The sequence below is a fragment of the Mustela nigripes genome, chromosome 14 (assembly GCF_022355385.1).
Source record: "Mustela nigripes isolate SB6536 chromosome 14, MUSNIG.SB6536, whole genome shotgun sequence".
In the NCBI taxonomy this organism is placed as follows: Eukaryota; Metazoa; Chordata; class Mammalia; order Carnivora; family Mustelidae; genus Mustela; species Mustela nigripes.
The window spans coordinates 52439197-52463549 of NC_081570.1; the positions used below are offsets into that span (position 1 = coordinate 52439197).

At 38.2% G+C, this 24353-nt stretch overlaps 1 protein-coding gene across 6 annotated transcripts in view; it reads left to right on the forward strand.

Annotated features, from left to right (window-relative positions):
- UBE2U (ubiquitin conjugating enzyme E2 U) overlaps window positions 1-18977 on the forward strand; it is a 57177-nt gene extending 38200 nt beyond the window's left edge. For 4 of the 6 annotated variants that reach the window (XM_059376771.1, XM_059376772.1, XM_059376774.1 and 1 more), the window contains 3 exons: window positions 3865-3946; window positions 12166-12263; window positions 18638-18977. In XM_059376771.1, the coding sequence (XP_059232754.1) occupies window positions 3865-3946; window positions 12166-12263; window positions 18638-18825 (368 nt within the window). In that variant the 3' untranslated portion in view covers window positions 18826-18977. Of the gene's footprint in view, window positions 1-3864; window positions 3951-12165; window positions 12264-18637 lie in introns of those variants that run through there. The other 2 variants (XM_059376773.1, XM_059376775.1) reach the window with 2 other exon arrangements.
- Window positions 18978-24353: the final 5376 nt, after the last annotated feature.

The window sequence follows — 24353 nt, forward strand, 5'->3', positions numbered from 1 at the left end:
AGAAGCTAAGTAATTTACCTAAGGTCATACAGGTAGGAGGAAATATTACATAGTGGTAAAGAGTGTAAATTCTAGAGCCAGATTGCTAAGATTTAATCCTGGCTCTGCTACTTATTAGCTGTGTGACCTTAGGTGGGTTTCTTAAACTCTCTGTGCAAGTTCCCTTCCTGTCTGTAAAATGAGAATAATTAGAGCACATACCTCATAGCATTGAAGGACTTAAAATAGTGCCTAGCACATAGTGAGTGCTCAGTGAAGGTGGCTGTAATTAATTAGTACCAGTAGGCTGTGGCTCTAAGGACTTGAACCAGATTCTCTGATTCCACATCTATTGCTTTTTTTTTTTTTTTATCATGCTATACTGCCTCTGTAATGTGGTACAAAAATGCTGTCTCTATATGGCCTGAGATTTAAATCTAAACTCTGAAATGCATGCAGTACATTTTTCAAAAATTATTAGTTTATAATCATAGACAATCATATGGGGAAATGTACTGATGATCCACTGTTTCCTGTCCATCAGTATAGAATGACAAATAAAAGTCTGGCAGAGAATGAACCAACACATATGGCTGTGGGCAACAGCACCCTAATGACAGAATATGATCCCCATAAGGAAATGTTTAGGTTAAAGGAAAGAAATCCTTCAGACCAGTGTACTCTGTAATACTGAGTGGAGGCCTCCTGGTGCTTGTGTGCTATCATCAGACAGACCAGGCACCCTGAAACATCATGGGGATGCTTGCTTTCACCCTAAAAGACTTCCATTCTTTGAGTCTTTGGGCCAGAAATAAGGACAAGTATCTCCAGAATGCAAGAGGCAGCAGCATCTCATTGTGATGCAGGGGCTCTCAGTCTTGACTGCTCCTTAGAACCACCAGAGGAGCTTGTAAAAACTCCCATGTAAAAGGCACACCCCCCAGACTAATTACATCAGGATCTCTGGAAGCAAGACCTGGCAGTAGCCATTTTTAAAGCTCCCCAGGTGATTACAATGTGCAACCAAGGTTGGAAAGTCTGCCGTGGGAAGAGCGGGATGTTGGAAGTTAGAGATTCCACAGTTCTGTCCTGGTTCTGCCACCTACAGTTAAATGAATTTAGGTTAGTCATTAAACTCTTTGTGCCTCGTTTTTCATTTCTTTCCACTGACTGAAGCATTCCACTGTATTTTAAGCTGTTCTGTGGTTAGTATGAGATAGTATGTGTGGAGGATAAAACGTGCTAAGGCAAGCTGATCCTATTACGTTTCTTTGGATGTGACAGTCCCAGCCATGGAAAAAAATTTTAGATCAATCTATACAGATGTTGGACAAGAGATGTGTCCTGGAAAAAACAAAGTAAAGGTGATGTACCGTGATCTTTAGAAGGAAGGGAAGAAATAAGTATATTATGGAGCCAATAGAAGATGTTTTTCTACCACAGACTACAAAACTGTCACAAGGACAAGATATGGTCATGATGGGGAATTTCAGCTTCAAAAACTTCTGACTAAATTTCACTGGTCCTTTCCTCCTACTGGCTTTCATGTGCCCCTTCCGCCGGCGTTATTTCCCTCCTGTCACTGTCACTCATCGAGCATCTTCCAGGTCTAGACAGTGGGCTGTTTGTTAGAGACAACATACATACTATGAGAAGATTTTTAAAAAGTTTATGGTTGCATGGCAGAATGCCGAATGAAAAAATTATAGGAATAAAATAGGAAGCATTAAAATAAAAGTTTGCATAAATACTGTGGCATTTTTTGTCTCTCAGATAGTAGAGAAAGTAAGGAAGAAAATGAGTCAGTGATATAAGATTAATGGAAATATTCAGGAAGGATGACCATGCCATTTGGGGTTTCATAACATATAAGGAAAATACTAATGTATATATTCAAATAGAAAATGTGGGAAAGGTGATTTCAAAAAAAAAAGTAAGGAAATAGATTAATCATCCTTGAATAGAAACCTAAAATTTAAATTTTGTCTAACTGGTAAGAATAGCCCCAATGAGAAGACATTACTCAATTTTCTATTTGTTCCTCTGTAAAATGTATATTGTAATGGTAACCACCTACTTTACAGGTGCCCAGTGTGTAGGAAGAACTCTCTTACTATGAGTTATTATAATCATCTAAAGGAAATAATGAGACCTCACTAAGAACCCTGCAGAGCTCAGATTGCCTTCCTTAATGAGGGGAGGAACATAAGTCTAAATAGCAACAAAAAGAATATTAATAAAGGATATTAAGAACATGTATGTTCTTAATAGGGGCACCTGGGTGATCCAGTTGGTTAAGCATATGCCTTCGGTTCAGGTCGTGATTCTGGGGCCTTAGGATTGAGCCCCACCCAGTGCTCCCTGCTCAGCGGGAGTCTGCTTTTCTCCTTCCCTCTGCCCCTTCCCCTACTTGTGCTCTCTCAAATAAAATATTAAAAAAAAAAAAAGAATGTATGTGTATTTGTGTGTGTGTGTGAAAGAAGAAAAAAAAATCAAAGCCAGAAACTAGCTAGTGAAAATTAAGTAATATTAATAGAAGAAAAGGAAAACTATTCAGTTTAATTGTTTCTATCAATGACATATTTCATCAGGCTAGCAGAGGTTAATGAATCATTGTTTGAAGGAAGCTCCAGATAAAGGTAAGACTAGTAGAAAGCATCTGGTCAGTTAAATTGTTCAAGACTAAACCAGGACAATTACAAGAAATAAGGAGATGTTAGATAAGTTGTGTGTGTGTGTGTGTGTGTGTGTGTGTGTGTGTGATCTAGCCTTTTTTTTTTTTAAGATTTGATTATTTATTTGATAGACACAGCAAGAGAGGGAATATAAGCAGGGGGAGTGGGAGAAGGAGAAGCAGGCTTCCCACCGAGCAGGGAGCCTAGGACCCTGGGATCATGTCCCGAGTTGAAGGCAGATGCCTAATGACTGAGCCACCCAGGCACCCCATATGATCTGGCTTTCAACAAATTTTAAGTTAATTTGATTGAAGGCATAAGGCTTATAATTAACAACGAATGTATGTGCCAGTGGTGTAATGTTATTTCCAGAAAATACTACTGCAGATTTGAGATGAATTGATAGAAGTGTAGCACACAGGTCAAGGGAGGTAGTAACCTGCTTATACCTTTGCTATTCAAAAGAAATCAAGATCCTGAGCCAGTTCTGGATGTGAACTTTAATAGGAACATTAACAAAGTTCACTACCTGGATGGTTAGGTCTCTAGAAGCCATATCTTAAGATAAAGTTGAGGGAACTAAGGCTTCTCTGAGAGCTATCTTCAATATTAGAAGAGCCCTCTCCCATGGGAAAAGGGTAAGCCTGGTTAGTATTGCTCCAGAGGTCAGAACTAGGACCAGTGGAAACTCAGCACTCCGATTAAAAAAGACATTATGGCCTACTATCTGGCAATGGAATAGGCAGTTTCCCAACCACAGGGAGGGGAGTTTTCTGTCATTGGCAAGGGATTGATTCATTCAGAGGCTGGACTGAGTGATTATCCGTTGACAAATCTTGCTTTGTAGAAGATCAAGACCTATGTAATGTCACTTCCAACTCCAAGATTTTATTTTTTTACTCATAGTGCTGAATTAGAACTTTGTTAAACTATGGTGTCTGTGGTTTCTGTATGAGTTATTTTAATGCCTTCTTCATTACTATAAATGGTATATAAACAAGAGTTGTTAATAATGAAAACTTTGGAAGAAAAATCTACTTGTTTCAAAGTTCAAGGCAAAGGAAGAAATTTGTAAAGTGTCTGAGCATTGTAGTATGACTTGGACTATATAGGGTATATCATTGCCATATATCAACTTAATGAAAAGTAAATTATTTTAAACTTTGAGCTATTATTAAAGAATGCTCCTTTTTCAAAACTCTAATTTCAGTGCTTGAAGATCCAAATTTTATTGTAGAGTATTATAAATGGAAGAAAGCTGAATTAAAACATCCTAAAGAATGGAATTTAAAGTAAGTACTTTGTATTGCAATATATATCATTCTACTTTCTACTGTCTAACAGAATCATCAGAAGAAATCTTTGGAAGTAACAATGGATGCCCTTTTCTAAACATGAGAACAAGAATTAGACATGCCATTTTTTCCTTTCCTATGAACCCAGGTGGGAAACATCTTTGCTACTATTAACCTTAGAAATGTAAGTTATTTGACCAGCAAAAGGGGGTTTATTTAGGAATAGCAGAGAATAGCAATTGGGGATTTGCAAGCTAGGTCTAAACCACAGGGCAAGTCCAAGAAATATAGGAAGAGGAATGTCGCTTTGTAGAGAAGGAGGAAGTTGGGAGGAGTTTGAAAGGAAGACCTTTGGAGAAAAGCGAGTGTTCAGAATGATGCCTGTTGGTCATTGGCTGAGTTGCTGGAGTAGTCAATTTCTTACAGTAGATGGAATGTATATCCTTCCCTCAATCTGTGATTGAGGATTTTGAGGATTTTTTTTCTGTTGATGATTCTTCTGCTGGAGTCTGTAATGGACAGTTCTTATCATTGATGTGGGTAGTAGAGCTCCACCTTCTGGCCCCCCAACTCCATTTTAGTAAGGGTTCCCTTCATCAGTTTTCACCTATTTTTTTTTAAGATTTGATTTATTTATTTGACAGACAGAGATCACAAGTAGGCAGAGAGGCAGGCAGAGAGAGGAGGAAGCAGTCTCCTGGCCAAGCAGAAAGCCGGATGCGGGGCTTGATCCCAGGACCCTGGGATCATGACCTGAGTCGAAGGCAGAGGCCTTAATCCCCTGAGCCACCCAGGCGCCCCAAGTTTTCACTATTGACTGCCCAAAATAGAGATGGGCATGAGTGAAGCACTCTCATTACTCTCTGCATTAATTCTCTTACTCCTGTTCCCATTATCCTTATCAATACATGACTTAGAACTAGGAAAAGGGTGCCTTGGTGATTCCCTCTTCCACAGATTTTTCATTCAGGAACCAAATTATTTCGTCTAACAAGGAAGTATATAGTAAAATATGAAAATAAACTATTAGGGTATCTCCAGAAATCAATGACTATTAGACCACGCTGAAGGGATCTTAATCTCATCTTTGGTCACTTGAGTTCTAAAGGCAGTTTTTCTTTTTTGTCATGGTAGAGGAAACATTGCCTCTCAGCTCTCTGATGTTGGCTTGGCTATAGTACTTATTTATTCTAGTATGCTTATTTCAAAGTACTCAGTAAATATTCTACACAATGCAAGGAGAATTAAAGATCCCTCCTATTTTTTTTTTATGGCATTTGCCTCATTTACCTTAGTTTTTGCTAACAAATAGACATACAGGATTAATAAAAATAATGTGCTGTATTTTGAATTTGTGTAGAAATTGAAGTTCTTAAGAAAATACACTTTCCTACCCTTTAACATCATAACTCAAATTGGGTTTTTCAGTTGGATATTCTTTTTTCATTTGACTTCTGTGACAACTTCCCTTCAAGCCTAAGTGGAGAAAAAGCTTTTGCATTTGATACTTTTCTGCTTTCAGAATAAATTATAGGCAGTAGAGAAGTTTTTTAAAGCAGAATTTGAAGGAGTACAAGCATTTTTTTTCTTGAAGCCGTGTTTCAAATTTCGTTTAGAGTTATAGAAAGCTACTTAGAATATAAGGTTAATTTTGCTTTGACATGACTTCCTTTTTTATTTCCTTTAACAGAACAGCTTTGTTTTATTCGTTTGATCACTGATTCATTATGTAATGCCAGCGTCCCACAGAACCCCACATTTAGAAATAGTAGGGCCATGTCATTTTCAACTTATCCATCCACTTCTACATATGGCTGAAATAATTGTGAGCTGTTTGAGTGCTAGAACATTTTCCCAAACACATTATTTTGAAGTTACAGGTCAAATTATCATGTGCATGGTTGACCCTGTCAGAATAAAACTCTCACACCTTATGCCATCTGGTGGTTGATGAGAATATATTTGGATCAAATGATAACTCTTTTAAATTTTGGGAATTGATTAATATAAAAACACTAAAGTTTTTAAAAGATATTGCATTTAGCTGAATTTTATTGTGGCATAAATATGCAACAATATGTTGTAAAAATATAAAGTGTGGGGAATCCACTTCTTTTTCAAATAATTATTAGATGTCTTGTGTTATGTCAAAATACAATATACTAAAGTGATCAACTCCTAGAGACTCAAGTAGAAAACGTTTAGGCATCTTTGCAAGTGTCTGATTTGTGTATACATTCAATGTAATTCCATTATGCATTTCTCTGTTTTAGTACTGAAAATGCTTTTTTTTTTTGCACAGAAATTTCCTATTTAAAAAAAAAAAAGCGAGAAAATTCAAATCAACAGCCTTTCATCTGCATAGCATTAAGGAAAGAGACCAATCTTTCCTGCTTCTTATCCCTCCTCCTACTGTTCTCCCATCTCCTCATCAATCAAGACTTGATTCTTAAGCCACACCAAGTTCTTTTTTCTCACTGTTATTTTGGGACATAAGATCTCTTCACCACTTTGTGCCTTCTGCCAGGGATATCTTTCCCAGCAGGGTCTTTGCTGGTGGTCTAGAGTTAGGCTTTGGTCTGAATGAAAAGGTGGAATGTGGAGTCCTTGAGCACAGGGACACGGGAGCCAGACTATCTGAATCTCAGTCCTGGCTCTGCCAGTTACCAACGCCTTGACAGAGCAAGTCAAGTTATTAGATTACTTTGTGCCTCAGTTTCCTTATCTGTTAAATGGCAGTGAAAAATGTACCTACTGCTCAAGGAGATTGTGAGGATTAATACATTAATACATGTAAAATTCTTCAAACAGTATCTCAGTAAGTACTCAGAAGGTTCATGCTTTTTCTACTGTGCCCTTAGTTCCATTTTCAGACAGAACACTTTCTTTGTAGATAGTATGGGGGGTGGGGTGGGCTCTAGGGTCAGATGGATCTTAGAGAAATTCATACACACTCTCAGCTTGTTTCCTTATCTGCTAATTAGAGATAAACATGACTTACCTTACAAAGTTGTTTCACATTTGATCTCTTGAGATCACAGATATATAGTCATAGAGTGTTGACTTAGAGACAGTCAATAAATATTAGTTCCGAGGAGAGGAGGAGACAAAAACCTACACTCCCCAACTTTTCAGAGAATAAATACAGTCTCTGTCAGAAACAGGTTAGAACTGTCACAGTTTCTCCACTTAGAACACAAGCATGGCTGCTTATCACAACCACATTTCTTTTAATTCCAGCATACACGTGGTTCTTATCCCTTTTCTGCCACTGTGCTCTCTGCTGCCTGGCAAAGTGCATCACAAGGATGGCGTGACAATCCAGCCCAGCATCTCTTTGTGACAGGGTCCCTGAGTCAGGCTTCCACATCCCCCCATGCTCTCCTTCCAGAACACTCAGTCCCTGTCTCTTTCAGTACCTGTGGTGTGGAAATTGATCAGTTCATGGAGAAGGACCAGGGCAAGACATTAGTGTGCTTTCTAGTCTCAGCACTTAGCACGGCACCTGGCACCTAGCAGGCACTCAGTCGTTTTGTTGAATGGTGCATACTTTTTTTTTTTAAAGATTTTATTTATTTATTTGACAGAGAGAGAGATCACAAGTAGACAGAGAGGCAGGCAGAGAGAGAGAGGGGGAAGCAGGCTCCCCGCTGAGCAAAGAGCCTGACGCAGAACTCGATCCCAGGACCCTGAGATCATGACCCGAGCCGAAGGCAGCGGCTTAACCCACTGAGCCACCCAGGCGCCCCTGAATGGTGCATACTTACTCCCGTTTTCTCACTTAATAGGTGAATTAGATGTGAAGGCAGTTAACTTTTAGAAAAATTAAATGTAGATGCTGACTTGAAATAAGGCCAATTCTAATAGAAAGATAATGGTTCTATTTGGGGAATTCTAAGGGTATAGTTATAGAACAATGATTGAAAACTGGAGATATAAATGACTGCTATGAATATTTTATGCAAATTCTTAAGTTGTACACATGTTTTTAGTTGATATTAATAGGAACCCATTGTCATTATAAGCAGCTCATAAATATTCATGAATCGATCATTTGGTTTGGTCATTTGATCACTTCTAAGGCCTTTTTTCCTCCCCTGTTACTTTGCCTGTCTCTTGACTATTCATGCAAATGCTTTATTTCTACTAAGACATGGGAAAGAATATGAATCTAGAGATGACTCAGTAGTTTGTATTTATTTTCTCTGGAGAAAGAGTGAAAGATTAAAAACCAGAAGGTAGTGCAAGCTGTTCCTTAAATATTCTTCCTTATGCACATGTAAAACTGTTTATGTCATACTCTGTGGCTAATGAGTGCTTATGTGGTAATGGAAATACTGTGCCAGGAACCTAAGCTTTGTCAGACAGCAAGTTGTCTAAATAGAAGTTATTTGTTTTGGAGTTTTACATTGTTTGCTGTTTTGGAGAAGAGTATTGCTCTTGTCTACGCATCGGAGGTACAGAAGGGACAGAAACTAAATGGTGAAGCACCTCCTATGTGCCAGACATTCTTTCATTTCCTGATGGCATACTGGCCATGCTGCGGAGTTGACGATTATACCTCTAAGTTTAAGCCCGCAGTCACACCCCTCAGCCTCCCGCAAAGCCGTAGCCAGCCAACCCACAGGCCAAGTCAAACCACGTCATTGTTATACACAGACACAGCTTTGAGACAAAATCCTCAGCCTCCCTCTTCATCTGGGTTGTCACCCCTACGTTTCTCCACAGAGAGTCTGGAAACATTGATGTATCAACAGTGTATTAATGAGAGAAACGTGAGATTAGCCAGCTTGTCCAAAGTTACTGATAAATGCATTTTGTATTTGAAAACTAAAACATAACTATTTCCTAGTTTCCTATTAATATATGCTTATTAAAAGCTTAAAATTTTTAGGTTATGTGAAAATATGATTTACCCAACTGCAAGCACAAACCAAATCTACCTTTTGTGGAAAAGGTTTTTTTGGTCAATCTCAAATTCTATTATTAAACAATGTTAGCTCTTTTCTCCTTCATAAAACACTCCTATATTTATAAAATATACTATGGATATAGTTGTACTATATTTTAAATTAAGGGGTTAGTATATATTATTTCTAAGTTCCTGTATCTGATTTTATAAAGTGTTTTAACTCGCAAAAATATATGATTACTATGTTTGATTCCCTTTTCTCCAGTTATATAGAAAGCATTTATACTGAATACATTAATTTAATGTATGTTTGTGCTGTCCTTTCAGGGTTTTTGAAGTTAAATGTTATTTTTATAGATTTACATAATTATATATTTAATGCATATTTTTAAGGAGGAATGCTGGCTTTATTTTATTCCCCAAAGATTGAGCCTTGAATGCCATCTTGTGGTTAAAGAGAGAAGCATTAGAGTTGGCACTGGAAACATCCCTTTAAAATAGAGACACAGAGAAAATATATAGACAGAGGGGAAAAAATCCCATTAAAAAAATAATTTCTGTCAAGCAACTACTTCATCTCTGCTTGGGTGGTCTTAGAGACAGGGAGCTCAGTACTTCAAGGATTACTTAAATAGCTGGAATCTCCTGTATTTCTAGCTCAAATCTAATACCTTATGATAATTCGATAATTCTAGATTTCTTTCATTCACTTAAGATTTTTATTGAGTCCTTACTATGTGTTTTATACATTTGTCTGCAAAACCATCCAGAAAATGAGAAAATATCTCCATTTTATAAAGAGAATGTGCAGGGAAAAGTTGTTTTTTTTTTTTTTTAATTCCCTAAGTTTGCACATTCTGAAGGTGACCAAGCTGAAATTCAAATCTAGGCCTGCAGATGCTACAACCCATGCTTTTGTCTACTAGATCCAGCGCCAGCTCAGACACTGAGGATGGCTTTGGATATGGGTAGTAGGCATGGCTCGAGCAGTGATGCTGTGGCAGAGAAGAAAGTGTCTCCACTTGTCCTAGGAAGCAACACAAATAAGGCTCTTCTTTTTTGTGAAATTATCCTTTAAGCCTCAGAAAATAGCTAGTTTGTCTTGTTCCTAAATCCCCTTAAGTTTTCTCTTTTTTCAGAATAAACACATCCAGTTCTTTCAACTGTTTTTTTTTTTATGAATTCCACATTTTTTTATCGTTCCCCTTTGATGAGTTCAATTCATTTAATCAACTTTTCTCTCAGAATGTACCCTAAAACTTTATCATGGATTTCTGGTTGTAGCACAGAATCTGGTGGGATATTCTATATTATAAACACAATGAATTAAAGCTACTTCCTTCTTTACCTCTCCAAATAAAAGGGGGGGGGGGTGGGGATTTTGATAGGAATCAAGAACACATACCAGGTTGGTTTGTTCGGTTTTTTAAGAGAATTGTTCCTTTGGTTCTGCACCTACATAGAACACTCTTGTGAAAAGTCTCTCTGTTTCTCTTTCTCTCCCCACCTTCCTCTCCCTATCAGCACCCTATCCCACCCCACCCCCAACTGTCCAGAGAAATATGATAGGTAGTTTAGCTTGGGCCTTCCTCTGAGCAGGGGTGAATTTAAGAAGGGCTGTGGTTTCCTAGAGGCATATTAGATTGTGTGCCACCTGAAGAGAGAAACAGGCAGGAAGCCACGAAGTATCCTTAGAACATGTTACAAAAAATCAGATCACTAGATGGAAGGGATACAGTTAAGCTTTATGACCCTCATTACATACGTAAAGCTACTTTTCAAGAATAGGTAACAAGTTAAAGTGTCAACAAAATTATTAAGAATTTAAGATGAACACGCATTTGAGTTGCTAGTTATACTTTTTAACTTAATAGATATAATAATAAAATACAAGAAACAGCAAGTGTTGACAAGGGTGAGGAAGAAAAGGAACTCTTCGTCCACTATTGGTGGACCAGTAGGGTGGTATGGCTACAGTGGAAAACAGTATGGAAGTTCTTCAAAAAATTAAAAATAGGATTACACTATGATCCAGTAGTTCCACTACTGGGTATTTACCCCAAAAATAGGAAAAGAGTAATTCAAAAAGATATCTGCATCAGTATGTTTACTGCAGCATAATTTATAATAACCAAACAATGGAAGAAGCCCAAGTGGCCATTGACTCAAATGGATAAAGAAAAAGTGAGATACACACACACACACACACACATACACAGTAGTATATTACTCAGCCATGAAAAAGAAAAAAGCCTTGCCATTTGAAACAATGTGGATGGCTCTAGAGAGTACAGGGGTAAGCAAAAGTGTGAGAGCAAGAAAGACAAATACCATAGGATTTCAGTCATATGTGGAATTTAAGAAACAAAACAAATGAACAAGGAAAAATAAAGAGACAAACCAAAAAACAGAGTCCTACCTGTAGAGAATAAATTTGGTTCCCAGAGGGCAGGTGTGTGGGGGAATGGGTAAAACAGGTGAAAGGGATTAAGAGTACACTAATCAGGAGGGGCACTGAGTAATGCATAGAATTGTTGAATCACTTATGTTGTATACCTGATACTAATATAACACTATATATTAATTATACCTGCATAAATACCTGATAAAATAAAAAGAAACAAAATGACTATTTTGTTATCACCTCAATAACAAAGCCAAAGAGTATCAGAAAGAAAATAAAAACCCCATTACAGATAAATACACCTCATATACATTGATGTAAAGATTTTAGCTAATTGGATCCCATATATATAATTATAATAAGTAACAAATTTAATAATAAGATAATAAATAATTGATAATTATACATGACCATGTGGGGTTCACGTCAGGAATGTAACCTTAGTTTAATATTTGAAAAATTCAAACAATATAAAATTAAGAAAGAAGAATCATATGATCATCTCAATAGGTGAAAAAAATTTCAACACCAGTTCCCATTATCAAATTGACAAAATTAAACAAACAAACAAAAAATAAGCCTCTGGTGGCACCTGGGTGGCTCAGTGGGTTAAGCCTCTGCCTTTGGCCCAGGTCATGATCTCAGGGTCCTGGGATTGAGTCCCGCGTCGGGCGCTCTGCTCAGTGGGGAGCCTTTCCTAATGACTACTATGCTAGGAAGCATAATGGAATAATTTCTGTTGACCATTGCATTAGTGAACACTCAGAATGGCACAACAGTCAAACCCCGCTGTTCTGCTTGTCTGTCTGATTTAATATGTTTGCTTTATCTTTCTCAAAAGTGATGTACACTTCCCAGAATTCATTTGGAAATTTAGATGACTTCTTTTTCTCATTCTAGGTATGCAGCTACTGTGGCTCGGCTGGCTAGAGAAAGTAGAAGAAAGCCTTCCAGAGCCAAATATCTAACTGAAAGAGTTCAACTCTGCCCAACTCCAAGTACATGCAGTTCAGCCTATTTGTTTTGCTTTGTTTTTAGAACTAAAATATTAGTTATAATGGGGCGCCTGGGTGGCTCAGTGGGTTAAGCCGCTGCCTTCGGCTCAGGTCATGATCTCAGGGTCCTGGGATCGAGTCCCGCGTCGGGCTCTCTGCTCGGCAGGGAGCCTGCTTCCTTCTCTCTCTCTCTCTCTGCCTGCCTCTCTGCCTACTTGTGATCTCTTTCTGTCAAATAAATAAATAAAATCTTAAAAAAAATAAAATAAATAAAATATTAGTTATAATAATAAATGAAAATTTTTTTCAGTTCAGGTAAATGTAAATCTGTGAGGCCTAATCTTGTGTTCTCCTTTTAAGGTTGCTTTAAGTCTTTCTGACTAACAAAATAAGTTCAGTAAATCACTTACATAGGAATTGGCACTTGGAAAAAAAATGGAATTACTTACACTTTGAAGCTCACCATCCTTTAATAGGTTAATGTATAATTTAGAAATCTAAGGCTAAGTTTCAAGGTGTGTAAAAGCATTCAAAACAAGAAATGCCAAATAAACCAATCCCTAAAGGTCACTGTAGATTCAGAGATATATGCAATATGGTTGAAAAGAAAGGAATAATGGTGATTGAATTGTTTTTGGTGATATTTTTTTAAAATTAATGTTTTTTAAAGAAATATTTTTGAGGGGGGCATCTGGGTGGCTCAGTCACATAAATGTCTGCCTTAGGCTCAGGTCATGATCCTGTGGGGTCCTGGAATTGAGCCCCACATCAGGGGGAGCCTGTTTCTCCCTCTCCCTCTGCCACTCCCCCTCTTGTGTTCCCTTGCTCTCGCTCTCTCTCTCTCAAATAAGTAAATAAAACCTTAAAAGAAAAAAAGAAAGAAATACTTGGGATAAGTTGAGGGAGGGTCTTGATCAGGAAAAGAGTTGGTAACTTATAATAAAAATCAACTAGTATAGAGGAGAAAGCAAAACATTTGGGGTCAGAGAACTCGTGTTTAGATAACAGGTCTGTGCAGTTATGTGAAAGGCATTTAACCTCTGAGTTTCAGTTTCTACATCTTTAGCCAGTACTGAATACATAGAAGATGTTCAGTAAATACTTGTTCCTCATATTCTGGCCTAACACAAAGTATTCTTGTGACTAAGTGACTCCATGTATGCAAACATTCTTTGTGAATAGGAAAGTACAAAAGTCTTAGTTATCACATTTCACTGACCCCTGTCCTTCAAACACAACAGCATAGGCATGCCAGGCACAGGCAGCAAACTTCATCCAGTGGTTTTCTAAGAGCCCAGTTTCCATACATCTGACTTCCATTTCTTTGGCTCAGCTTCTACTTCTCGTTCTCCTTCCTGTTTTGGCGTACCACTCAGATTCCTTCATCTGACTTGCCAGCCTCAATCTTTCTCAATTCCACTCTGCCTTCTTCTGCATTTCAGGGTACCTGCAAGCCTTGGTAAGCAATGTTGCCTTTCCCAGCCAGACTCTGCTTCCTCCATGAACTCTCTGCTCTCTGCAACCTTTGTCCTCCCCACACCCCCACATCTGCACCAGTGGAAGGGATCTTGTGGTTCATTTGATGATTACAATAATTCCTGTTCATGCTTTGTCAGACTTCTTTCTATAGCTCACATCTGCTTATGTTTTTCTGAGTCTAAAATCCTTTGTTCTCCATTTCATTCAGGATAAAATTTATACTCTTTGACATGGAAAAGTCCTTAATGCTCTTGTATCTGTCTGCTTTTTCAGTGACATCTCTTCCCACTCTCCCACTCATACCCTAAACACCACACTGACCTAGTGGCTTATGACTATTTCCTCCCTCATTGCAAAAAAATTTGACAAGTATGCTGCTGTGTTTCTTCATAGCCTCATGCCAAAAACCCTTTCTTCCTTTCCTTTCTATTACCTACCCATCCTTTGAGATTCAGCTCGGGTATTACCTTCTATAGGAAGCTTTCCCTGTGGGCGATTAAGCACTTCTGTCATAATGTCATTCTATATTAGTTTTCTATTTCCATGTAACAAATCACCACACATAATGGCTTAAAACAACACATATTTATTGTTCCACCATTTCTCTGTGCCCGGAGTCCAGGCATGGTGTGGCTAGATCCCCACCTTGGGATCCCATAAGCTGTGATCAAGGTATGAGCTGGGTTGCAGTCTCATCTGGAGGCTTGCACAGGGAAGGGCTGCTTCCAAGCTCACTACTATTATTGGTGGAATTCACTTCCTTCTGTCCTTAAGACTGTGAGCCTAGATTCTTTCTGGCTGTGTGCTAAAGACCTCCTTTAGCTCTTAGAGGCTGCAGGCAATTTATTGCCATGTGGCTTTTCCAACATAGCCCCCTACCTCATCTAGCCAGCAAGGAAAGTCTTTAGAGTGTGTCTGATGGCAAAATGGAGTCATAAAATGCAACATAATCATGGGAGTGAGATTCCTTCACCACTGTCATATTTTATTGATTAGAAATAAGTAATAGGTCCCAACCACATTTAAAATGTAGGGATTTACATAAAGATGTGAACACTGGAATGTGGGATCATGATGATCACCTTAGATTTTGTCCTCCACATATACGATGTCATATAAGTCTCTTTACGGCCAGTCTCCTTAGAAAATGACCTCCCGAGGAAAGAGACTCTTACCTCTCAATCTGCCACAGCATAGCACTTCATCCAGTAGCCATTGAGTGCTCATGAATGAATGAGTGAATGAATACTAGAATGAAGTAGAGTTGTTATGCTTTTATCAGCTCTGATCCTAGAAGGTAAATAAGCCCTTGATGAACGAGAATAGTAAGAAAGGTGAGCTGGAAGAGAGAACACTCTAAGGAATGTCTAGAAACTGATTAGATCTCCAATGCTGAGCCTGTCATCTTTGAAAATGGGGTAAAATATATTTTGTGTCTAATCTTATAGCTAAGAGGAGAGACCATCCATAAGAGCTTATAGTAAGTTAGATTATCATTCAGAAATAGTCACTATCCATAGGGCATCCGGGTGGCTCAGTCAGTGAAGCATCTGACTCTTGATTTCAGCTCAGGTCATGATCTCAGGGTTGTGATATTGAGCCCTGCACCAGGCTTCACAGTCAACATGGAGTCTGCTTGAGTTTCTCTGTCTCCCTCCCATTCTGCCCCGAACCCCATGCTCGCTCTCTCTCTCTCTCTCTCCCCCACTCCACCAAAATAAAGAAATAAATTTTTAAAAAGAAAAAGAAAGAGCAAAATATTCACTATCCTGTTCCACCTCTATAGGCAAAATGTACTCCCTTGACCATCGACTTTGAATTTTGCCATGTGACTTGTTTTGATCAATGGAATATCGGTGGGTATGATATGCCCAGAGTTTGGAAACAGCTTGTGCTATCTGGCTTGCTCTTTTTCGCTTCTGCCACCATCACAAGAACATGCCTGGAGTAGCCTTCTGGTCACGGAGAAAGATGAAAGCCATAGAGCCAAGCTTCCCTGACAGCTTTCCCAGCCATCCCCTGCCCAGATAAGCCAATCTCTAGTGGACCTACAGATGGGTGAACTGAACAAATGCTCGTTGTTGTATGCCACTGAGATTTTGTGGTTGCATATTAGGTAGCAGTAGTGAACTTACAGTGCATATGAAAAGGAAGCATGACTCAGTTGAAAAAGAAATGAACTGTGTGCTCCTCTTTTGTAGAGGTGGTTAGCATGGTTTGTTATTGAGAAAAATTCATCAGAGCTTTAGGAGGTGGGTGGGAGGAAGAGGCCATTAATTTCCAAGAAATTGGCAGTTTCCTCAGACGGCAGTTTCACGCCCGCTTCACAAACTCTCACTTTACAGATATGATGGATTCAGAAATATCTTCACGAACTCTCAATTTTTGTCCCACTTTGGGCTGGATGTGTACAGCTCCTTGTAATGCCCCATGAACTCCTGGTTTTCCCACATCCGGCTAAAGTAGGGAGTGACTGCTTTTCCAGTTCTCCAACTACAATCTTTCAGACCTTCCCACCCCCATTACTCCCCATACCTGTGTAAGCCCTATTTTCTATATTAAACTCCTCATTCGTGTATTAGCTATAGTGTTTCTGTTTTTCTAGCTGACACAGAAGTGAATGGATCTGATTATTTGGCAATAATCAGAGCTCACCAGTCAGAACAAATTTTAATATCTTTATCAAATTATTTTCATATTTAAAAATATATATGAGTTTCCAGGATCGATCCCTAGAGAGGCGTACAAACTATATGGCAATCAGCGTTTGTGCTTTCATAAATTATTTTGTTAACATAGTAACAGAGTTCTGACCTTTAGTATTGATTCCAACTAGTAAATCGAAGTTTTCTTGGAGGGATTTGTAATACTTAAGATTTTCTGGAGGAAGGAAGTTGAAAATAATATTTTTTCTGTGTCAAAATGAAAAACATTTTTATATTTGTTTTACATTATGCTCAGCTATTCTAGCCAGAGTGTCTTGCTTTGGATTTTTTGGTTTTGTTTTGTTTTGGGCTTTTGTTTTGTTTTGGTTTGGTTTGGTTTGGTTTACTTTTGGTTTTAGTTTGTTCTTGTTTTTAACAGAGCTAGGTCTGGAGGACAAATGGTCAGAGTGATTGACTCTCAGCATTCATTCCTGGCCAACAACTGGTGTCAGCCCACCGTGGTAATCTCATTTCCCTTACCAGGAACTCACTTAGGAGCAGTGTGTGACTCAATTCTGCCTGAGAAGAAGTATGCTGAGGGTTTCAGGGGATGGTTTTCTTACTCTTAAAAAATGAAACTCTAGAGAGAAAGACCCCCTTTTTTTTTCTCTGGATATTGCCATATCTGAGTGAGTACTAGAATGGCTACAGCTCTCTTGCTGTGAGTCTGAAGATTGAAAACAACACCAAAGATGGGAAAGCAGAGCAGCAGAAAGAACTGGTCCTTCATGATATTGTTGAATCACTGGCTTATCCAATCCTGTCCTACCTCTGACTTCTCCTCTTCTGTGAGATGAGACATTTGCCTTTTGTTTAAACTGGTTTCAGTTGGGCTCTGAATCTCTCATACCCCAAAACATGTAAATTCAGAACAGCCCAAACATAGTTAGAAAGAACTGGAGTTAGTCCATCAATGATGAGTTCACAGAAAATAAAGTAGGTTTTCTCAAAGGAAAGACAAAATTTACATTTAAACTAATGAAAGCTAGAGATTAATACTAAGATACAAAACAAAAAACTCAATGATTGGAGACTTCAAGATGCTCTCGGGATAGTGGCAGTTTTCTAAACTGATAGCTCTCTACAGATATTTCTATAAAACAAAGAGACCAAGAGAACAATTCACTCATAACCTTTATCCATAGCACAACTAGAAGGCGATGAATATTACACGGTTTATTTGATATAGTGTTAGGGAAATAAATATATGAGACAACAGAAAATTTGTCCTGGATCCCTTATTAGGCAACGAATTAGGTAGCTACTGCAGCAAAACATAAATAACACTACTACGGTTAAACATTCCTAGAAAACAGGTTCCCCATGCTGGGTAGAAATATTGAGCAATATAAACACTGTATCTATATTCTTCCTTTAAATGTAATTAGTTTATTTCCCTGTTTACAAGACCTGTAGAAAAAGATGAATCATCTTTGCATGATATAGCAGGCTTTCCTAATCTGGCCTCAGTTTTAACTAACCAGCCCCACCCAACTCTCCACTGTAACCCAGGGATTTGGGATCTGAATGACCTGGAATCGATTCTTACTAGCTGAGTGTCCTTGGACAAGTTACCGTAGGTCACTCAGTCTCAATTTCCTCATCTGTAAAATAAGGATAATAATACCTACCTGTCATAAGGGTCATATCTAAGTTAAATAATATTATCTATATAGACTGCTTAGCAGAGAAGTTGGCTTAGCATAAATGTTAATGTGTCAACTCTGGTTACCTCCAAACCGGTCAAGTACTCTTTTACACCTCTGTGCCTTGGCATGTGCTGTGTTCTCAGTCTAGTGTGCTCATACTTTCCTTCTTTGTCCTTCTCTGTTCAGCAAACTGACCTTCCTCTGTCAAATCCAAGCCTATTTTCACTTAGACACAATGATTCCACCATTGTGTTCTGAAGCCTTCACAGATGCTGTTTCCCTTCTATGCCTACCAGTGGTTGGTGGGACTCAGTAAACACATGTTAAATGAATGAACTAACAAAGCATAAAGAAGATTGACCAGAATGGAAGGAATGATTTATGAAAAACTGATCGCAAAATATAAAATTCAGAGAGTTTTAAAAGGTTGCTTGCCTTCACTACACAATCTTAGGCACTATCCCATAAATGCAAGAACACATCTTTTTTTTATCATGTTCTCTACCATGTCTAGTAATTTTTTTTTTTATATTTCCTCTTACAGTTCAAAATTTTGCTGACTCACAGACCGAAATGGCCATTGTCATGAAGACTGGTAGAACAAAGGAAAGGTGGAGGAGTGTAGCTTTACCAGATGATTTTAGTGCAAATGAGCCATGGGAAGAAGAAGTGGAAGACCTTGTCACTTGGACCTACACTCTTGATACAGACATTTTAGAAGATTCAGCATGATGCTCCAGGATTTAGAAAATGAACAGCCTCAACCACAGCTCGGCTTCATGAGACAACTTTGGAACTTGGATTCCATTTTTTTTTTTTTTTTCAAGTTGGTCTCATGCTCTCACATCAAGTACAAATTAGAAATATAAATATAAATCAGTGAATATGTTTCTCTGAATTTTTTGAGCTCTACCTCATTGCTTGAAGCTAAGTTAACTGAATTAGGGGTATTCATTGTGGCATTTCAATCAGTGGTATTACACCCACAGTTGTTAGGCTATGGGTTGCAAGTTTTTGCAGAAAGGGACAAGATATGAGTCAGGAAGAGGCTGGTATAGGAGGGGAGTTCTTAGGACCTTCAGAGCCTGGACATTAACCAAAGAGAGGGATCTTTATGGATGTCTGCATCTGCCTGTTTTAGTGTCATCTTTTCTCCATATTCAAAGGATGAGATGTCATGCTCTTCTCTTTTCTTCCAGAAAACATGTTCTGTTTCCTCTTTGACCTTACCCCTCATATTCTCATATTTATTTTCTCCCTCTTTTTTTGCTGCATTGCCTCAACCTGCAAATGCATGCGGGTCTCTCCTATTTTAAAATATGTCTCTACCTTTGACCCTATATTTCTACTTCCCTCAGCACTGTATTATTCAGGGATACCTGGCTAGCTCAGTTAGTGGAGTGTGGGACTCTTGATCTCGGGGTTGTAAGTTTAAGCCACACACTGGGTGTAGAGATTAAAAATAAAATCTTTAAAAAATAAAACAAACACTATATTATTCGTATTTTCTCAGCTACGCTGATTGATAAGTCTATCATTTGCCATCTTTATTTCTTAGATTCCCTTCCCATTTGCATTCCACTGCCCAATAAAATCAGTCTTCTGCTTATATTACTCGATTAAAATTCACCAGGATCACCAAAGGCTTCCATACTGCCTGAATTCAATAGCTTCCTTATCTTATTGGACCTCTAGTCTGTATTTGATATTATCGATCACTTCTATCTTTTTTAATCTCTATTGCCTCACCTTTGAAGAGGCTTGTTTTGAGGCCCACAAACACCATAAATATGTATACATATAAATATGTATATCAGCATAGAGACCTAGGTAGATGCCTGACCTTGGATCTAGTTGTTAAATAGGTCTCTCCCTCACTTCTGAGGAAATGGATTTTACTTCCTGTGAAAAAAGAAAAAAGTTGTTATATGTACTCTAATGTCTGGGCTAGCTAGCTGCTTTCAAGTCGGCCTGTGGTAGTTCAGACAATAAGGCCCCAAGTGACTGTAGTGCCTAACACTTTTATTTTCCTCCCCAACCAGAACCAGAAAATTCTAGCAGCTATCCCAGATCTTCCCCTCCTTTTGTCAATGCCAAAGTACAATGAAAAGCCAACTTCATGATCCTGCCCAACTTGATAACAATCAGAGTTATTTTTATACCCGGTGAAAAGTGCCATTGTGAATGGCCTATCCCATACCTCAGTGAAATTATAGAATGTAGTCGAAAAATGCATTTGCTGATGGTCACACTGACGGAGGATGGGCCTCTGACTCCTTTCTAGTTTTCTAGGAGGACAAACTTAGATTGTCAACAGAAATAAAGCAGTCACCAAGAAATTAAAACCAAAAGGACAATGTCAGTCCACCAAAAACATTTCCTTGATATCTGCTGTCTTATGTTTTATTCTTTCCATTTAATCTCTTTCTTTCAGGACAAAGAAGTTACATCTGTTGCTTTCTTTTCCTGCAACCAGAAGACCTGGGGGTAAGAGTTGGTGATGGGGGAAGGAGGTATAGGGAACAGAGACACATTTTGGGAACAGAGACTTTAATCAGTACAATAGGACAGTTTATTTAATTACCTTCACTATAACTCTGGCTATTCATTCTGGGTCTTCAATAGGAATTTCCCGTCTACCTCTGACCCTTGGTGAGAGGTTCTTTTGGGTTCCAGCCCAGTGCTCTTCTTTACACATTTTTTAAAAAATGTTGCCACTGTCAGAGTTTTACCTCCCACACATATTGTCATTCTCTGACCTTTTCCCTACCTGCCTTAAAAAGCATCTTCAGTTCAATGTCCCCCATGCATCTGAAACTCAACATGCCTGGTTTAAACTCATTTCTCCTCCTCCTCCACCTTCTGCCTCTTGTGTTTCTTTTTCAGTTAATGGAACAATCACAGGATAAAAACTCTGAGATCACTATAGACTTCTCTCTTTCAGTTATGGCCAAATGATCACCAAGACTTGCAATATTATCTTTTAGATATCTCAAATCCATCTTCTCATTCCTGTTCTTACCGTTACTTTACATTATGAAGCCCTTTTAATCAGTAGGTGGGATTATACTTTTCTGTAATGACATCATTCACTTTCCTAAAATTCTTCCGGCCATCTCTGCTTATGAATGTCCAAATCACAATGGCCTTCGTGTCAGCTCTCACCCACCCTCTCCAACTTCATCCACAACTTCCCACATCGTGCCCCATGTTACCGAACTCTGAATGCTTCTCCAAATGTAACATGCTTTTTTCTGCCTTTGCTTATGCCATTTTCTTTATCTGGAATGGCTTTTCCCTTCTTCACTTGACTAACTCCTATTCATCTCCTAAAGCTCAATTCATCATTTCCACAAAATTTTCTTGGCATGCCTCAGACCTAACCCAGGCTGGGCTCAGTCTCAGTCTCTCTCTCTTTCCCTCTCTCTGCATATGTGTATGTGCGTGTGCAGCTATATTATATTGAAATTTTCTGTTTGCCCATATGACTCTTACACAAAACCTGGAAAGTATAATCCAATCGGACTCCATCTCAGAGATATTTCATAGTGTACGACCCACATACCAACAGTTGCCACAATTTCTTCACCTCATACAAAAGCTCCTGTTTCACAGTCATAGAATCTGCTGTTAAAAAATGAACTTGGAAAATTTAGCAAATTGGTGAATTTCAAAGTGACAAAGAGGGAAGCTTTTATTAATAAGCAGGAGTACCTTGAAAGTTGATTCTGGAAAAAGATGCTAGATTTTTTTAAAAAAACAGCTTTAGTGAGATATGATTGACGTACAAGAAATTGAACTACTTTAAGTGTACAATTTGATAACTGACACTCACGTAACCATCACTACTATTAACATTGCGAAGCCATCTGTCACTCCCCACCAACGTTTCCTCATACCTCTTTGTAATATCACTCCCCTGCCCAGGCACTTCCTGCCTTCACTTCTCATTCCCAGGCAATCACCAATATGCTTTCTGTCATTATAGATCACTGTGAATTTTCTACATTTTTATGTAAATGGAATCATACTGTAAATACTTGTTTTTGCCTAGCTTCTTCCACTCAGCATTATTTTGAGATTGATTCATGTTTCGTGTATGTCATTCATTTATCCTTATTGGCAAGTAGTATTCCACTCTATAGGTATACCACAATTTATTTATTCTTTTGCCTGTTGATGGGCAATTTGAGTTGTTTCCAACTTGAGACTACTACAAATATAAAAGCTGGTGAGGCAGATCCACCTGCCGATGACCCAACAGTGAGTCGTGCCCTTGTATGATCCCCTCCCCATGAGTGTGAAGAATACCCAGGATTTACTTCTAGCCAATGGAATATGACAAAGGTGATTGGATAGTCACCGCTGTCATTATGTTACATTAGCTAAGACTCCATCCTAGCAGACAGAGATTCTTCTGCTAGGTTTGAGGACATAAGCTGTCATGATGTAAAAAAGTCTGCATGGCCAGGGACTGCCTGCAACCTCTAGGGGCTGAGAGCAGCCTCTATATGGCAGCCAGCAAAATAAAATAGGGGCTCTGGCCCTACAATGAGAAGAAATTGAATCTTGCTGTAACTATGTGATGTTTGGAAAAGACCTGACTTCCCAAGAGGAATGCAGCTTGGCCAATGCCTTGACTTGAGCTTTGTGAGATCCTGAGCACCCAGCCAGGCCAAGCCTGGACTACAAAATTGCAAATGTGTGTTGTTTTTTAAGCTGTTAAATTTGTGGGGCTTTATTACGCAATGATAGAAGATTGATCTAGATGATACAAACATTTGTGTAAATGGCTGGATCACATGGTGCATAACTTTTTAAGAGATTGGCAAACTGTCTTTCAAAGGGATTTTACAATTTTACATTCCCACCAATAATGTATAAGAATTCAGTTCCTTCATATTTTGGCCAACACCTGGTATGATCAGTCTTTTAAGTGTTGGTCATGCTAAAGGATGTGAAGTGGCCTCTTATTTTAATTTGCATTTCCCTAAAGCCTGTGATGATGAGCACCTTATTATGTACTTACTTGTCATCATCCTCTGTTTTCTGATGAGATATCTGTTGAAATCTTTTGTCCATTTGTTATTGGGTTGGTTGGTTTTGTACTATTAAGTTTTGAGAGTTCTTTCTGTACTCTGGATACAAATCCTTTATCAGATAAATGATTTCCAAATAGAAAATTGGCAAACCAGTGGCAAGTTTGCCACTTGTCTTTTCACTGTCTTAATAGTTTTTTCAAAGAATGGTAATTTTCATCAACTCCAACTTACTGATTTTTTTTTCCTTATATAGATTGTATTTTTGGAGTTGTATCCAAGAAATTCTTTCCTAATTCAAGATTACAAAGATTTTCTTTTATTATTTCTTATTGAAATTTTATAATTTTGGATTATCTTTTAGGTCATTTTGACTTAATGTTTGTATATGGTAAAAGGAATAGATCAAAATGTGTGTGTTGACTATACTGAGTCTTCCCAGGCATGAATTCCTTATTTATTTGGGTCTTATTTAATATCTCAGCAATATTTTATAATTTTCATTGTCCATGTGTTGAATATCTTTTGCCAGGTTTTTCTTTCCTCTTTTAAATTTTTTATTTTTTTATAAACACATAATGCATTTTTAGCCCCAGGGGTACAGGTCTGTGAATCTCCAGGTTTACACACTTCACTGCACTCACCATAGCACATACCCTCCCCAATGTCCATAACCCCACCACCCTCTCCTGATCCCCCTCTCCCCAGCAACCCTCAGTTTGTTTTGTGACGTTAAGAGTCTCTTATGCTTTGTCTCCCTCCCCATCCCATCTCGTTTCATTTATTCTTTTCCTAACCCCCATACCCACCACGTTGCATCTCCACTTCCCCATATCAGGGCAATCATATGATAGTTGTCTTTCCCCAACTGACTTATTTCGCTAAGCATAATACCCTCTAGTTCCATCCACGTCATCGCAGATGGCAAGATTCTATTTCTTTTGATGGCAGCATAGTATTCATTATATATATATATATGTATGTACATATATATATATGTACATACATATATATATATGTATGTACATATATATATATACATACATACCACATCTTCTTTATCCATTCATCTGTTGATGGACGTCTAGGTTCTTTCCATAGTTTGGCTATTGTTTGCCAGGTTTTTCTTTAAGGATTTCATAATTTTGGGTGCTATTTTAAATAGTGTTGTTTCTTAATTTTCAATTGTTCTTTGCTAGAATATTGAAATACAACTGATTT